At 63.5% G+C, this 16682-nt stretch overlaps 1 protein-coding gene across 1 annotated transcript; it reads left to right on the plus strand.

Moving 5' to 3' along the window:
- The first annotated feature begins 1254 nt into the window (after positions 1 to 1254).
- Positions 1255 to 13694, plus strand: AGXT (alanine--glyoxylate and serine--pyruvate aminotransferase). Its single transcript, XM_036858082.1, has 11 exons — positions 1255 to 2811; positions 2907 to 3099; positions 4420 to 4484; positions 4671 to 4771; positions 6607 to 6677; positions 8152 to 8236; positions 10055 to 10150; positions 10823 to 10892; positions 12231 to 12326; positions 12908 to 13036; positions 13298 to 13694. Exons 1-11 carry the CDS (start codon positions 2581 to 2583, stop codon positions 13403 to 13405), a joined length of 1245 nt encoding a protein of 414 aa, XP_036713977.1. The 5' UTR covers positions 1255 to 2580; the 3' UTR covers positions 13406 to 13694.
- Positions 13695 to 16682: the final 2988 nt, after the last annotated feature.

Consider the following 16682-nt stretch of genomic DNA (forward strand, 5'->3'; position numbering starts at 1 on the left):
TTGCAACACCCCGTCCCACTTACGTCGACGCAGGACGTCTTCCTGTTTTGGAGCAAAGGACACAAACCTCCCTGGTTGCCCTGGGCCGCCCCCACCCATCCACCGGCCAGGCCGGGTCGGCCAACCCCGGGCCCAGGCTCCTCCCGCCCCGACGTGCCGCGCTGGGCACCCCGCAGGGCTGCACGACGTGGGGTCCTGCCTGAGGCCTGCACAGACAGGGCGGCCCATGCAGCCTGCGGCGTGGCGGAAGGACGTCTGAGGAACCCCAGACAGGATGGCCCCCCGGACGGGAGGCTTGGCCACAGCTCTGAGAGAAGAGCCAGAGGGGCTGAGCGAAGAAAGGGACAAGCCTCCCAGGCAGATGGAACAGCACGTGCAAAGGCACAGAGGCATTTGTTAGACTGGAGCGAAGGCGGCAGTGTACCTGGCGGGAGGCCCTGATGAACTGGTCCAGGTGGTGCAGCGCCCAGGTGGGCGGAGGGCGGGCCGAGCAGGACGGGCTCAGTGACTGAGGGAAGGATCCCAGGGACCGTGTGGCTGCAGACAAGGTGGCCAGGGCAGGCGCAGAGTCGAGGGGTCCTCCCGCTCCCAGCAGGCAGGGGACCCCCAGGGTGGACACAGCTGTGGGGCTGGCATCCCCTCCAGCAGGAGAAGGTTCCTCACTGTGGCAGGTCAGCACCAGGGCTGGGCAGGGCTGACACACCTGTGACTGCAGAGGCCCAGGGCCGCACGGGCGTCACCAGGCCAGCAGCGGGTCCCAGACGCCGTGGCCGGGCCAGACCTGAGGCTGCCGGCCCCAGCAGGGGTCTGCACAGGCCCTCCTCACACAGGCCTCCACCTCTGAGCCCAGGTCCCTGCAGCTCCTTCTGCCTAGCAGGCCCTCACCACCCCTCCCACCCTGGGGTGGGCCCGCCTCTCCCTTCTCCAAGGCCCAGCTCCGAAGCCCCCACGAACTTTGCCCAGCAGCCCCCTGGGATTGTCCCCTCCTCCAGGCTCTCAGGCCCTTCAGGCCTCTCCTCTCAGCTCCCAGGAGGCTGTCGCAGACCCCAGGTCCTCTGCCCCACCCACCAGCCACTGGTAGGGGCTTCTGCTTCTCTTCTTGCTGACCCTGCATCAGTTGGAGCTGCCAGACTGGGTCCTGGCCCAGAGGGTTCGCTTGGTAAGGAAGACGTCGGGGCAGTGAGGAAAGGAGGGAAGGAAGGAGCAAGGAGGGGAGCGCCCGCGGGGCCTCCCTGTGGGGACAGGGCCAGGCTAGCGGTGGCGTGGCAGGCCTGCCCTGGGCCAACAGGGACACGTTTGGGCCCCCTTCCCTGAGTTGCTTTCTGCCCACCACTCGGGGCCTGTCCCCTTTGCCTGTTCCTCCGCGATGGACGGAGCGCCCCGACCCAGCAGGGCTGCGAGGGTCCCCAGGTGCTCAGGCCATGCCTGTCCATCCTGGCTAAAGCTCGTGGAGTCCCTGCCGCCCCAGGACGCCAGACGAACCCAGCCCAAGCAGCGAGTGCTGAAGGCAGGGCTCTGCTGAGCCGAGCAGCAAGTCCCCGTGGGAGAAGGTCACGTGCAGGTGCCTGTCGACCATGGAGGCTCCGTGGAAGCCCGGACGGCTCCCTGCTTACTGAGGCCCAGGCATCAGATCCCTAAACACAAAACAGGAAGTCCTGGCAAGCTCCAACCCGGCCCCTCGAGAGCTGTCAGACGCAAGAGCTACTCAGAGAGCATCCGGTCCAGTGCCTCCCTGGCCTGGTCACCCACAATGCAGGGCTCCTTCGATGTCCCAGGACGCCAGCGGCTCTGCTGGGCTGCCACCCTGGGCTGGGCCTGGCTCCTCCTGCAGGGAGTCTTGGTTGCATTTATTCTACCCACGTGCTGACTCAGAAGCTGAGGAGGCTCCCCAGTGAGGACCCCTTGGTTACGTGTGTGGAGACCAAGCATCGGGGCCCTCAGGTGTAGACGGGCAGAGGAAATACTTATTCCAAAAGGATCAGGAATGGACATGTCCTCAGTGTGTGCGTATGTGTGTTTATACACGTGGAGCATATATATTTTCTAAAGTGAGTCTTTCCAGGAGCTAAGCCAGAGTCAGCAAACTGTGGCCCTGGGCCAAATCTGGCCCACCGCTTCTTTTGTAAATAAAGTTTTATTAGCACACAGCCACACCCTTGTAACCGCCTTCTCACCACCACAGCAGGGCTGAGTAGTTTTAACACAGCCTGTAGGTCTGCCAAGTCTGAAATGTTGGCGCTGTGGTCCCATAAGAAAAACGCTGGGGCCCCCTGAGCCCAGCCAGATGCACCAGGCTGGGCATCCTTCGGGGATGGAGCGGGAGGGGCAGCTGGAGAGCAGAGGACCGCTTGCCAAGATCTGTTTTTCACGGACTGGACTTTGTTGGCTCCTCCTCTCCCGCCGAGGGTTCAACACCCCGGCTGCCAAGCCTTCACGTGCAGGACGAGCATTGATAACGGTCTGGTAACAACGACAAACAGCCAAAGGCAGCAGGTAGAGCAGAAATCCATCGACCAGGCTCACCTCCTGGGCGCCCCCGTGTCCTCCGCTGCCCATCGTCAGTGCAGGGCCTGCTGGGAAATGCTCCGGGCACTGACCGCGGCCAGTGCGGCCCTGAGGCACAAGGCGGCGGGCTGGGTGAGGACCATGGCCTCCCACCCACTGCTGGTGGCCCCCCCAGAAGCCCTGAGTAAGCCCCTGTCCCTCCCCAGCCGGCTTCTGCTGGGGCCCGGCCCCTCTAACCTGACCCCCCGCGTCATGGCGGCTGGGGGGCGGCAGACAATAGGACACATGCACGAGGAGATGTTCCAGGTAGGCCACTGAGACACAGCGGTCAGTGCCCTGAGTGGCCTCCTCCCTGGGGTGGGAGCAGGGGAGGCGGTGACCTGCATGTCCACTGCCCCCAGATCATGGACGAGATCAAGCAAGGCATCCAGTACGTGTTCCAGACCTGGAACCCCCTCACGCTGGCCATCAGCGGCTCGGGGCACTGTGCACTGGAGGCCGCCCTGTTCAACCTCCTGGAGCCGGGGGACTCCTTCCTGGTCGGGGTCAACGGCGTCTGGGGGCAGCGGGCCCAGGACATCGGGGAGCGCATTGGTAAGAGACGGTGTGGGCGTGGGGTGCAGCCCTTCGCTCCATCCTTCCCCAGAGGCCTCCCTCCTCCGGCACGAAGCCCGGAAGCCCCCCTCTCCAGGTACCAACCTCGGGCCCTGAGCACTTACCCCCCTTGGAGGCCCTTCACGCATCCACCTGCCCGCCAGCCTGCTGTCTCCTCCAAGTGGGCGTCGGGATGCTCGAGGGGCCCCCAACCCCCTGGTCTCCCGGAGTTTGGGGAGCAGCTGTTTCCGGAGCCCGTGGTGGGGACGGCACTGCAGGGGCTCCTCTGGTCTCAGCACGAACCCAGAGCGTCCCCGCAGCTGTCTGAGGTCCCCAGGGGCCACCTCCACTCTGTCACAGGACAAGGTTTCAGAAGCTGACATCCCCCCCTCAAAATCTCAGAAACAGCTCTGTTTCTAGAGCTGCAAAATACGGAGGTATGGACAGGGTTTCCACTTCCAGAGTAAAATTTACTAAAGGGAGAGACAGAAGTCGAAAGCCTGAGGGTGCATTGGGTTTAATGATTGACCGCGGGTTTGGAAACATCACGGAACCCCTGCCTGGTCAGCTCCACACATGGCCACACTCGGTCCAGGTTAATGGACAACCCCTGACAGCCCGAGGGCATCCTGACCCCTCACCGGGGCCCCTCCAGTGCACACGCTGGTTTTCAAGGGGAGCCCGGGTCGGGCAAGGTCCAGGACCCTGAGCGGACCTCGGCCACCCTCCTGGCCTGGGCAAGCCCCTCCCCTGCCTCCACCGCACACCTCAGGCCCCTGAGGCTGGGGTGGTCCCAGGGCCTCCCCGCCTCCTGCCTATGACACTGGGGGCCTGCTGTGCACGGGGGTGCAGGGCTTCAAGAGGCAGAGCAGGACAAGGGCCTGCCTCCCTGGAGCCCCAGGGCCCCAGAGCGGGCAACGCCTGCTCCTGCTTCCCGCGTGCATTCAATCCGTCACCCAGTCATCCGTCAAGTGCGCGGCCCCTCCGACGGCGCCCTCTGCTGGGAAGCTCCCGTCTGCTCAGCCCTGCACAGATGCTTCTCTGCTTCCCGTGTGGAGAGCACTGCCAAGCACCGGGGTGCCCCGGCCTGGCTGGGCTCAGGGAAGGTGGGCTGGGAGGCGGCAGTGGAGCTGGGGGAGCCGCTCTCATCCACGGCACCGCGGAACCTGGATTCGCCCAGCACACTCCGCCTTCCCCCTCCAGCAGCGGCTGGGGGCAGGCGTGGGCGGCCCTCACAGGGCCCGCCTGCTCAGCCCGGCCTCTGGCCCCAGCACCGGCTCCCCCAGCGTGCGGGGCTGCTCACCACTCACTCTGCCCCAGGAGCCCGCGTACACCCGATGCTCAAGGACCCTGGAGGCCACTTCACGCTGCAGGAGGTGGAGGAGGTATGGGGGTGCGCCGGCCCGGGGAGGGGGCCGGTCAGCTGGGGCGCAGGAGGGGTTGAGGGGCGTCCAGCTCCCGCTGCCCAGATGTGTGCTGTCCCTGGGGAGGGAATGTGTGGGGGCCCCCACCAGGCGGAGGCCCCTTCCCCGCACTGGCTCCACCCACGGCTGTAACCTCCGTCCCCTCAGGCCCTGGCCCAGCACAAGCCCGTGCTGCTGTTCCTGACCCAGGGGGAGTCATCCAGCGGCGTGCTGCAGCCCCTCGATGGTTACGGGGAGCTCTGCCACAGGTGAGCCTGTCCCCTCAGGTGGGCCTGTCCCTTCAGGTGAGCCTGTCCCCACAGGTGGGCCTGTCCCCACAGGTAGGCCTGTCCCTTCAGGTGAGCCTGTCCCCACAGATAGGCCTGTCTCCTCAGGTGAGCCTGTCCCTCAGGTGAGCCTGTCCCTTCAGGTGAGCCTGTCCCCACAGGTGGGCCTGTCCCCACAGGTAGGCCTGTCCCTTCAGGTGAGCCTGTCCCCACAGATAGGTCTGTCCCCTCAGGTGGGCCTGTCCCCTCAGGTGGGCCTGTCCCTTCAGGTGAGCCTGTCCCTCAGGTGGGCCTGTCCCCACAGGTAGGCCTGTCCCCTCAGGTGAGCCTGTCCCTCAGGTGGGCCTGTCCCCTCAGGTGGGCCTGTCCCTTCAGGTGAGCCTGTCCCTCAGGTGGGCCTGTCCCCACAGGTAGGCCTGTCCCCTCAGGTGAGCCTGTCCCTCAGGTGGGCCTGTCCCTCAGGTGAGCCTGTCCCCACAGGTAGGCCTGTCCCTCAGGTGAGCCTGTCCCTCAGGTGGGCCTGTCCCTCAGGTGAGCCTGTCCCTCAGGTGGGCCTGTCCCCTCAGGTGAGCCTGTCCCTCAGGTGAGCCTGTCCCCACAGATAGGCCTGTCCCCTCAGGTGAGCCTGTCCCTCAGGTGGGCCTGTCCCCACAGATAGGCCTGTCCTCTCAGGTGAGCCTGTCCCCACAGGTGGGCCTGTCCCTCAAGTGGGCTTCTTCCAGGGTGGCAGTGCTGGGGGCAGAGCCAAGCACAGCTCAGACCCAGTCTGAGGACAGGGTAGGAGTGTGGTGGGCCGCTGGCCGGTCCCCCCAGCCTCTGCCGTGTGACGGGGGTGCACGTCCTCGGGGGTCCTCCTGGCCCTGGGCCGAGGCTGGGTGGACCCTCCCATCTGAGAGCAGGGTCAGGTGTCCCCCCAGCGCCACTGCCCTCCTGGCCCATGACTAGGGTGGGCTCACACTGACCCTGCAGCCTTGGTGCCAGGGCCGCCCCGGCCTGCCCCCCTCGCCCCGAAGTCCCAGAGCCCCAACACAGCGCCGTGCTCCACTGCCTTCCGCCAGCTTCCCGCCACCCCTGCCCGGGCTGCCCAGGGCCTTGCGTGGGGTCAGGTGGGATTCCCTCCCGGGACCAGCAGTCGTGCTCTGGACAGCTGACCACAGGATGGAAGGAGAGAAGCTCCACCGACAGGCAGGGTCACCCCGGCAGGGCTGCCATCCTCCATGGGGGCCTCGGGCCCACTGGGCACAGCCCAGCCAGGACCGCCTGCCGCCTGGAGTCTTGTCCAGTGAATCAAGCTCACAGATGTCACCTGGGCTACGACTCCCATAGGTCCGCGTGGGATACTCTTTGTGCCTTTTTTAAAGAAAATGTGGAGGTGGAGGGAAGTCAGCGGTTTCAGCTCAGGCTGTTTCTGGACTCTGTCCTCCCCATGCTCTGGACTTCTGCCCTGTGGGCTGTCGGCAGAAGGAGATGCAGCCTTGTGCTAGGCTGGTCCCTGGACCCCACACGGCCCTTGGGCCTGAGCACTCAGCACCCAGCCAGCCTCCAGGACACAGACTGCCTGGCTGGCCTCATGAGCACCTGGGTCCGGCCACCTGGGGCCCCCAGGGTGACGCTCGCTGTGCCGGGGGCTCACCCCGGTTCAGACACAGAGCTGGTCCCGGGGGGGCTGAGAGCCCCGGGGGAGGCATCCTGTGGGAGGCGGGAGGTTCCCCCTGCTTCCCCGGTGGCCCTTCTGAAGGCTCGTAAGGCCCCTCCAGGAACCCCACCCAGGGGCAGAGTCTGAAGCCCCTCCTGCTCTCTGCTGCCCCTGCCCCCAGGTACCAGTGCCTGCTCCTGGTGGACTCGGTGGCCTCCCTGGGCGGGGTCCCCATCTACATGGACCAGCAGGGTAAGGGAGTGCCCCCCCCCCAGCCACCGGTGGCCCGAAGCGTCAGAAGCCCTGGCTGGGAGGCGTCCTGTGCCAGGGCCTGGTGTCCGCCAGCCGCACACCGGATTAGGCGCTGGTGTCCACAAGGCGTGGGAGGAGCACCAACTCCGCACAGGGCAGGGCACGCTCCGTAAACTGGCCACACCCCGTGTTTCTGCTGGGCATCGGGCCGGGACCAGGGGGAAGGCGGGAGGAAGGGACCCTCCAGGGGAGACATTTGGAGAGGCACTCAGAGCCTTGGAGGAGGGGTGGGGGCAGTGTCAGGGCCCCTGCCAATCAGGGCGAAGACCCCCCCAACGCCTGTCACACGCCGGGAGCGCCGCTGACATTGTCACTGCAGGCCAGCCCAGGGAAGCCTTCCAGGCCCCGCATCTCCTCGGGGAGCAAAGCCTGGATCCACTCTGGGTGGTGCTGGGCCCATGGCTGCCCGCCCCACGTGGCCTGGCCCGCTTCTCGCTCTGCAGAGTGCTCTGCTCCGCGGGGTCCAGTGCTGAAGGGCGAGCCTTCTGGGCTGACCCCAACCACTGCTCTGAAAGGACAGGCGCACAGGGGGGCCCTGGGCATGGGAGCAGGGGGGCAGTGCTGTCCCCGGGGTGCCCACCCTGGGCTCCAGGCTGGCCGCCCCCGCCGTGGAGGGAGAAGCCGGGCAAGGAGGCTCCAGCCTGAGGCCCAGGCCGCGGAACAGCAAGGCCAGGCTCAGGGCCTCTGGCCTTCACTGCCCCATCCCGGCCGCCGCGGGACCTTGTGGGTCAGCAGGCGTCAACCTAATGTCAACAAGGGTCCCTCGTGTTGCTGCTCCTGAGTATTCATCGCTTGTGTGAAAACACCCACTTCATCCCTTTCCTCTCGGGAGAACTTCGGGTCCGCCCAGTTTTAGGCTTTAGGAATGAACTGCAAAGAACGTTCCGGGTCCACCTGTCCGTGCACCTGGGCACGCAGTTCCCTCGGGTCCCCACCCTCAGGGAGTCAGAGGCGGGTGCAGGGCTTGGCTGGGAACCCTGGCCTTTGTCCTGCCAGCTTTGGGCTTGACCACCGCCCTCTGCTGCTGCCCCATGATTTGAAAATCCCCTCAGGCTGTGCGGAAGGCCGGGGGACGGGCACAGCCAGACGTGAAGGGAAAACCCGTTTGCCCCTCCACGCTCCGCCGCCCCCGCTCTCTCCCAGCGCTTCACCCAGGCGTGTGGGCTGTCCACACCAAGCAGATGCTGACGGGGTGCCCTCCAGGTAGCTCAGCCCCCCTGCAATGGCGTCGGACCCCACAGGTTAAGGGTCTAGTCCTCCAGCGCTGTCCCTCGCATTTCCGACACCAGTTGCTTGGTGGGTCCCAGGTTCCCGCAACTTCTGCTGGACCCTCAGGACCTGCGCTGGGCGGCCCCCCATGACCCCTCCCCCACGTGGGGCTCGGCCCCTGAGCACGTGCCCCTCCCCTCCACAGGCATCGACGTCTTATACTCGGGCTCCCAGAAGGTCCTGAACGCCCCTGCAGGCACCTCGCTCATCTCCTTCAGCGACAAGGCCAAGTGAGTGAGCCCCGCCCCCAGCCAGGGCTGGACAGGCAGCAAGGCCAGATGGCCCCGAGGAGGGAGGGACAGAGCAAGGGAGGGGACGGCTGCTCGGGCGGGCCGTGCTCTGCAACGCTCCGCCCAGCCTGGACAGGTGCCCGCCCTGGACAGGTGAGCCCATTGTCTGGGTTCCCCGGGAGCGGGGTGTCTGGGGCAGCCTGAGGGCCACGCGTGTGGCCGAGTGGCCTGGCCAGGCTGGCCTCCAGAAGGTGCTCCTTGTGGACCCGGGGCTTGTGTATGGGCTGCAGGGCCCAGCGTTCCAGCAGGTCCCTGGCCTCAAGCCCAGGATGGGGGGCAGTGCCAGCCCGCTGCTGCCCCCACCCTGGCTCAGCATCCAGGAGCCGATGCGGGAGCTGCTCCCCGGGCTAGGCACAGGCCCCCTTCACCCGCTGCAGCCTCAACACGCCCCATGTCCCCGGTGTCCAGACCCTGAACCAGGCCTGGGTGGGCTGGGGGAGGGGATTGAGGACCGGCCCCAGCAGGCCATTACCTGCTGCGAGCTGCACCCAGGTGACGGAACAGAGAGGATGTGAGGTGAGATCTGGAGTTCTGTGTGGGTGTGCGAAGTCTGAGGGGCCTGGAGGCAGGTCAAGGAGGCATCTGGGTCTGAGTCCAGAGGTGAGACAGTGGCCCCCGTCTGTTCACGTCCACCTGGAGCTGTTGGAGAACTCCTCTATTTAGCGTTTCAAGATCAGCCAGCATCGCCTGGGACCTGAGAGCAGAGGAGCCCACGGGGTGCAGGGGTTGGGGAGACCAGGGGGAAGGAGAGGAGAGAACAGGACGGGCCGGGTGGGGAGGAGAGGCCTGCCAGGGCAGCCTGGGGTTACCTGGCCCGGGGACGCGGCTCTTCCCAGGCTGCCCCAGAGGCCCCTCCGGCAGACCCCGGCTTCACAGTTTCTTCCCCAAGGCTGCACTTGCTTCTAGGAGAGGTGAGGCCTCAGCTCTAAACTCCCAGCCTCAGTCTCCCCTCTGTCATTTTCTTATGGGTATACTATTTTTATTTTAATTACGTTTAAATTTCACCATTAAACACTGAGCATAAGTATATGCTGACCCTATGTTCAGATTTTTGAAACAAAGATAAATGGGCAGATAAGGGAAGAGTGCAATAAATGCTGTACCATATATCAAACAATTAGAGAAAATCTCAGGGGTGATATAACTACGTGCCTTTATACATTAGGTATACATTTAGCATAGGCACCAGCCAGGTAACTGGAGGACTGAACAGAGAGGCCCTTGACTTCAGACTTGAGACAAACCAAGGGCTCTGCCCGTGTATAAACACCATTGAATTCGGGAGGAGCAGTAGCAAACCAGGGTAGGTATTAAGGAACGGGCTCCTGCCAGCTGGGACTGTGGGCCAGTCTGCAGTGAGCGGGGCTGCCTGGAGCCTGGAAATGTTGCAGCTCAAGTCCCGGCCTGTAGGTTAGAACAGCAGTCTGGAGACTCCACGGTTAGTGCATTCTTCAAATTTTCCAGGTTTTCCAACAAGTTCCCAGGACGCTTTCCTCAAATAGTGTCCCCTCTGTCATTCTTATGTGTTTGAACTCACCACACAGCAGACCCTCCGGTCCCCCTTCTCTGACCTGAGGAATGAGCTGGGGTGACTCCATGGGAATCAGCCCATCCCGAGTGACAAGCGCACACCCGAGGCAGAGGCAGAGGCTGGGCCCCAGGGGCCTGAATACAGACATGGGGGTCCTGGGGGCCCCACCCATCTGGCTCACTTCTGAGCAGTGGTGGGGGGGCATGCAGGCTGATTCTCCTTCCCAGAAATAAGATCTACACTCGGAGGACCAAGCCCTTCTCCTTCTACCTGGACATCAAGTGGCTGGCCAACTTCTGGGGCTGTGAGGACAAGCCCAGGACGTGAGAGAGGGGGCGGGGCTGGGCAGGGAGGGAAGGAGTGGGTGGGGAGGGGGAGGGAGGTGCTAAGGGATGGGCAGGCTCCACCCTCATGCCCTCACACCCCAGCTGGGGCCCCGGGATTCACCACTGCCAGGCCTTCAATGCCCCCAACGGGGTCCCCCCCATTCCCCCCAGGCATGGTCCCCACCCCCCTTTCCATGCGGCCCTCTCCTCCCAGAAGTCCCAGCACATCTGCAAGCACTTTGGACCTGGCCTGACACATCTTCCCAATCCTGGGCTTCCTTTACCCATCTCTCAGAGGGAGGAGGGGACCAGGGGGCTCTCTGTGAGGTGGCTTTGACCTTAACCCGAGGCCCCTTACGTGACACACGTAGACAGGGACACCAGGAACTGTGTCCTACGCAGCGGGCACAGCAGGGCACTGGGGCTACAGGTGAGAGCCAGCTCCTGGTCTCCAGCCCATCAGCCTCCCCCCGCAGCCCGGCCAGTGCCCTGCTCTGAGCCAGGCTCTCCCCAGATCTGGCTGCAGGTCTGTAGCCCCCAAGCTGGACCGCGCTCCCCTGGGTGGGGGCCGACCCGTCGTCAGAGGGCCTGGGCCAGCTGGGGCTGGGAGAGACACAGTCACTGCCCTGGCCCCGCCCAGTGACCTGGCCACCCCCTCCTGTCTTCCAGATACCATCACACCACCCCCGTCATCAGCTTGTACAGCCTGAGGGAGAGCCTGGCCCATCTAGCAGAGCAGGTGAGCAGAGGGGGCAGCTGAGCAGCGTGGAGCTGGGACCCGGCGGGTGCTGAGGCTGGCGAGCCGCTGGGAGGCCCCCCCCCCGAGATTCCCGCAAGCTGACTGGGGGCAGGGGGTGAGAGGGATGCTGAGACTCGGAGAACTGCTGGTTGGTTTGCTGAGGGGCCCGCAGGAAGGGAGAGGTGCTGGGGGCCTTGCTGGAGAGTAGCCCTGAGTGGGGAGGGGGATAGGCTCTGGGCAGGCGTCAGGGAGGGGGTGGGAGAGCCGGCTGCCAGCTGAGGGTAGAGGCCCGGGAGGACAGAGCCCTGAGGGCAGATGCGGTGATAGGGCAGGTGTGGACCCCCTTCCAACCCCTCGGTTCTCAGTGAAGCGCTCAGCGCGGGCCTGGCTGAGCAGAGGGGCCAGGTGGGAGGAAGAGAGGGCGGGCGGCCAAGAAGTGGAGCCAGAGGGCAGGGGGGTGGGGTGAGACCACCGTCAGAAGGCTGGGCTGTGCCCTCAGCCGCTACCCGCTCCAGGGTGTGGGCAGGAGCCACGTGGGGACAGCTGGGTGTGACCACGACCAGGGTGGTGCCTTGGCCCAGTGCAAGGTCCACACTCTCGGGACCCAAGAGGCCAAGTGTGGCCCAGGCCAGGAAACACAGCCCCAGGCCCGCCCCCAGGGGCCCTGCCAGCTGCCGGTCCAGAGGCCGGGAGAGACCTGGGCCAAGGCCTGCCTCCAGAGAGGCTGCAGTGCTGCGCTGGCCGCATTCGCCCTCTGCGCCCACTCACGTCGCCACCGCCCCAGGGCCGGGCTAGACTCGAGGTGTCCCATGGGCTGGGTGGTCACCAGCACCGGGCTGGCGTGCGCAGCCGAGAGAGAGGCCGGGAGCTGACGCTTGCGGGGGAGGGGGCTGGGCCACGGCTGTGAGCTGCGCAGGCAGGAGAGGCTGGACCCCCGTGGAACAGGGACTGTGGGCTCAGCGGCTGGGAGGGCAGGAGGCAGCATGTGGCCCAGAAGCCTTTCTGCCTCCTGCCGGCCCCCCACCTCTGGCCAGGGCGTCCCCGCCCCTCCCAGGGGCCTGGAGGACCCAACAACCGGCTGGGCCTCCACGTCCCCCTCCCAGACCCAGACTATTTCCACCTCCCTGAGGTAGCCCGGGCCCGGCCCCTGGGGCAGAGTCAGGGCCCTGAACCTGGGGCTCCAGGGGGCTCCCGAGGGGCTCAGAGCCCAGGCCAGGAGAGGAGCCCCTCCGCCGGCCAAAGTTGCCCCCTGTGGATGCCAGCCAGTTTCTCCCTCTCTGCCCACCGAGGAGGGCCCCCAGCGCCCCCTGCCCACCCCACTGCCCTCTCCCCACCCAGGGCCTGGAGAACAGCTGGCAGCAGCACCGCGAGGCCTCAGAGTACCTGCACGGGCGCCTGCAGGGGCTGGGCCTGCAGCTCTTCGTGAAGGATCCGGTGAGGATGGGCAGAGGGCAGAGGGCATCAGGTGGCGGTGGGGGGAGGGAGAGCTCCTCTCCAGCCCCCTTTAGGGATACGGCAGTTCTGGTGGGGGCAGGGACGGTCCTGGGGATGGGGGGGCAGTCACCGTCATTGTCACGGTTTCCTGGCCTCCGGATCTTAGGACATTTAATTGGATGCCTCCACCTCCCCCAGAGCCTCCCCACCTGGAGTAGTTATGGGTGATCCCTGAGCTGGAAGACGCCCATCGGCCTCCAGAACCCCAGCCAGACACCGTCCTGGAGGGGCTGGGGGTAGGGGCTCAGCTGAATGAGCCAGGTGCCCCGAGTTTGAGTGTGTGGCCTGTCAGAGAACAGACACAGGGAGGGGTCCCTGGAGGCTGGAAGCCCTGCCCTGAGCACCAGCCGGTGGGCGTGGCTCCTGGGGCGGTGGTGACCTCGCTCTCCTGGGGCCCTTTCTCCGTCCCCCATATGCACCCCTGCCCGCCCCTTTGGAGCCTGCGGCCGGGGCTGGCCAGGCCAGGGCAGGTGGGGCTGGCTGTGATGGCATGAGGTGGCTGAGCCCGGCCTGTCCTGCAGGCCATCCGACTGCCCACCGTCACCACCGTGGCCGCACCTGCGGGCTACGACTGGAGAGACCTTGTCAACTACGTCATGGACCACTTCAACATCGAGATCACGGGCGGCCTTGGGCCCTCGGTGGGGAAGGTAAGGGGGGCCTGCGGTTCTGAGTGCTCCACACCCAGGCCGAGGTCAGCGGTCATCTGAGGACCCAGGACAGCAGGGCATCAGGAAGGGAACACCTTTCTCTGATCCCCGGGAACTGTACTGGGAGTGACCGAGGCCAAGTGTACCCTCCTGCCCCCTTCCTCCCGCACGGGGGACACCAGCTGGCTCTGCCCTGACCTCAGTCACAGCCAGGCAGGGCCCCAGACAGAGGCTGACGTCTGCGCCCCGCCCCTGCCCCAGGTGCTGCGGATCGGCCTGCTGGGCTGTAACGCCTCCCGGGAGAACGTGGACCGAGTGATCGGGGCCCTGCAGGAGGCCCTGCAGCGCTGCCCCCGGAACAAGCTGTGACCCGGCTGCCTGTCCCACGCCAACGCAGTCGACTGGGGGTGGGGGCCCAGGGGCAAACAGACTCTGCAAGGGGGACAGGCCCCGGGGACAGGACAGCTGCTGACCCAGCCCAGGTGAAGGGGGGAGGGGCAGGGCCGGGCAGCTGCCCCCGCCCCCAGCGGCCCGTCCCCTCCGAGTGGAGCTTCCTGGATGTGGGCCATTTGGACCCTCAGCGCCTCCCCAATGAGCTGCGGTCCCCATAGGTCACTGGCCTGTGAACGTTCAATAAAGAAGCAGCTGGTCATCTGTCCTCACTGCGTGGGGCTGGGCTGCAGAGGGGTCTGGCAGGAAGGCCCCCCGCTGCCTGACTGCACCTCTGTTGCGGGGAGCTCAGGGAGCGGAGCCTCGCCTGGGCCTCCCCAGGGCCTCCCCAGGGCTGGAGGACGGGGTGTGCGACCAAGTCAGCTGGGCCGGGGGCCCTGACACTGCACACTCTGGGCCCAGATCTTGAACCTGCACAACACATCCTCACGTACAACCTCCACGGAAGGCCCCCAGGGTCACGGGACTAGGGCACCAAGACGCCCAAGAGCAAACAGCCAGGACTTGAGCCCTGATGACTCAAGGGCACACCACAGGCACGCAGGCCACTGCAGGCGCTGAACGTCTGGGAGTTCGCAGCCCTGGGGCCACTCTGCCCTCGAATGTGCAGCCGAGGGGGGCCCCCAGCCCCCAGCCCCCTCCCCCTCCTCTGCCTGGCTCCCCCTGACCCCCTGTCCCTTCGCTCCTGCCCCTCACTGGTCTCTGCCTGTGCCAGGCTCCCTCGCCTCTCCTTCCTGGGAAGGGTCAGGCCAGACCAGCCACAGCCACGTCCACACTTCCAGGTCCTCACCCGTCCTGAGAACCTCCAGGATGCAGGCCATTCCTCCCTCTGGGCGAGATGGGCACCCACACCCCATGCAGCCCTGTGTCTTTGGGGAGGGCTGGGGCTGGCCTGGCTCCACCCCGTCGCTCACCCAGCTGGGGGCCGGGCACAGCTTTGGGCACTGGGGTGGGGCTCTGAGCAGACCCGAGGCCCGCTGCCCCATGGTGCTCACAGCCACTGGGAGAGAGGGCACTCATAGGGAGACCCAGACGCTGTCACAGGGTGGCTGTGGCCAGCACAGGAGCTGAGAGGCCAGAGGGCCTGAAATCCCATTTTTAAAGTCCTATTTGTTCATGTGTTTCCTTCATGGTCTGTGCTGTTTGGTTCCTCCCTAGGAAACCTCTGCCTACCTTGAGGTCCTGAAGATCTGTTCCCATGTTTTCTTCTAGAAACTTTGCGGTGTCAGGTTTTATGTTGAGGTTTATGACCCACCTCCCATTGATTCTGTGCGTGGAGTCGAGAAGGGGGCAAGGTTCATTTTTATCCAGACTGATACGCGGTCTTTCCAATGTTTGTTAAATAGACTTTCCTTCCCATCTAGTTGACATGGCCCCTTTGCCAGCCGACCATAGGTGCAGGTCTCCTTCCGCCTCTCTGTTCCCTTTCGTGGCTGAATTTATCCGCCCTTCTGTCCACACCGCACTGTCTTAAGTACATCAGCTTTATAGAGAGTTTTGAAATCAAGTAGTGAGCGTTCTCCAGTTTCATTCTCCCTTTTAAAGATTGTATTTCCTATCCTAGATCTTTTGAATTTGCATATAAATTTTAGTCATCTTGTCTATTTCCTCAGAATAGCTTACTGGAATTTTGGTAGGAATTGCCCTAAATCTATATATCAAGTTAAGGACGATGGAAACTATTAAAATATTACAAATTCTTATTCATGAACATTAATTTAGGTCTTTTAAAATTAAACTTAGCCGTGTTTCCAGTTTTCAGTGTAGCGGTCTTACACATCTTTTATTTGACGTATTCCTAGGTGTTTGGGGTTCTGTTTTATATATAAATTTATTTATTTTATTTATTTATTTTTGGCTGCATTGGGTCCTCGCTGCTGCACGTGGGCTTTCCCCACCCCTCATCGCGGTGCGCGGGCTTCTCAGTGCAGTGGCCTCTCCTGTTGCGGAGCACAGGCTCTAGGTGAGCAGGCTTCATGTCTTGGGACTCGCGGGCTCAGTAGTTGTGGCTCGCGGGCTCAGTTGCTACACGGCATGTGGGGCCTTCCCGGACCAGGGCTCGAACCCGTGTCCCCTGCGTTGGCAGGCAGACTCTTACGCACCGCACCACCAGGGAAGCCCCGTGTTTGGTATTTTTGATGCTACTGTAGATGGTATTTTTAAAATTTCATTTCCAATAGTGATTCTTAATATATAGATTTATAGCTAACCCTTCTCTGTAAACAAACCTAGTAGTTTCTTTGCAGATTCCTTGGGAATTTCTATGTAGACAATCAAGTTGTCTATGAATAACAACATTTTCACTCCTTCTTTTCCAGTGTTCATATCTTTTCATCATTTTTTGCTACCTCGTTGCTCAGGTGAGGACCCTGTACCAGGTGGCTCCCGATGGGCAGCTCGGAGCCCACGGTCCGCTGGGGTCTCACAGGCAGGACCTCGTTCTCTGCCAGGGCCGCGCATCATGGCAGACACCGTGCTGAGCGGTGAGGCTGCAGATGACGTGGTCCCGCTCCACCACCTCCACGACCACGTTAGGGTTTCCGGAGATGCCACGTGCCGCCCACTCTCCCAGGGTCCCACTAGCACCTGCACCTGCACCTGCTGGAGGGCCCAGCTGGGCTCTGACCCCGCTCGGAACCCACAGCCTTCCGAGTCACTTACCCTCCGCACTTTGGAATCAATATGTCTAACAAGGCATCCAGCGAACTGCTAGCTCATGCTCCCCGGGTCTTCTTCGCAGGATGTAATCAAAACGGTGAACCAGAGTGACGTTCTACAGGATGTCCCAATGATAAAGGCCCATCAGGCTTGTGTTGTGACACAGAGCGCGAGGATGAACCTGGGGCAAGATCATGAACTCACATCGTTGCCTCTTCCAAGTGAATGCAAATTATTTCTGATCCTCCTCTCTAAAGGGGGCCGAAGAGAATGCATTTCCCAGATCAGCAGTCACATAGCACGTCCCAGAGGCTGTGCTGTCTGTTCTACTAAAGAAACCACAAAGCACAGCACCTGGGTTGCAGGGTACGACTTGGTTCCATTTATATAATCCACTGCCATTCACCACAATCCCACTGAGTTTTTAATTTTTTAATTTATTTTTTAAGACACATTTTTAGAGCAGGTTTAGCTTCTTAGCAAAATTGAGAGGAAGGGTCAGAAATTTCCCATACACCCCCTACCCCCACCGGTATGT

The sequence above is a fragment of the Balaenoptera musculus genome, chromosome 7, assembly GCF_009873245.2.
Source record: "Balaenoptera musculus isolate JJ_BM4_2016_0621 chromosome 7, mBalMus1.pri.v3, whole genome shotgun sequence".
Classification (NCBI taxonomy): Eukaryota; Metazoa; Chordata; class Mammalia; order Artiodactyla; family Balaenopteridae; genus Balaenoptera; species Balaenoptera musculus.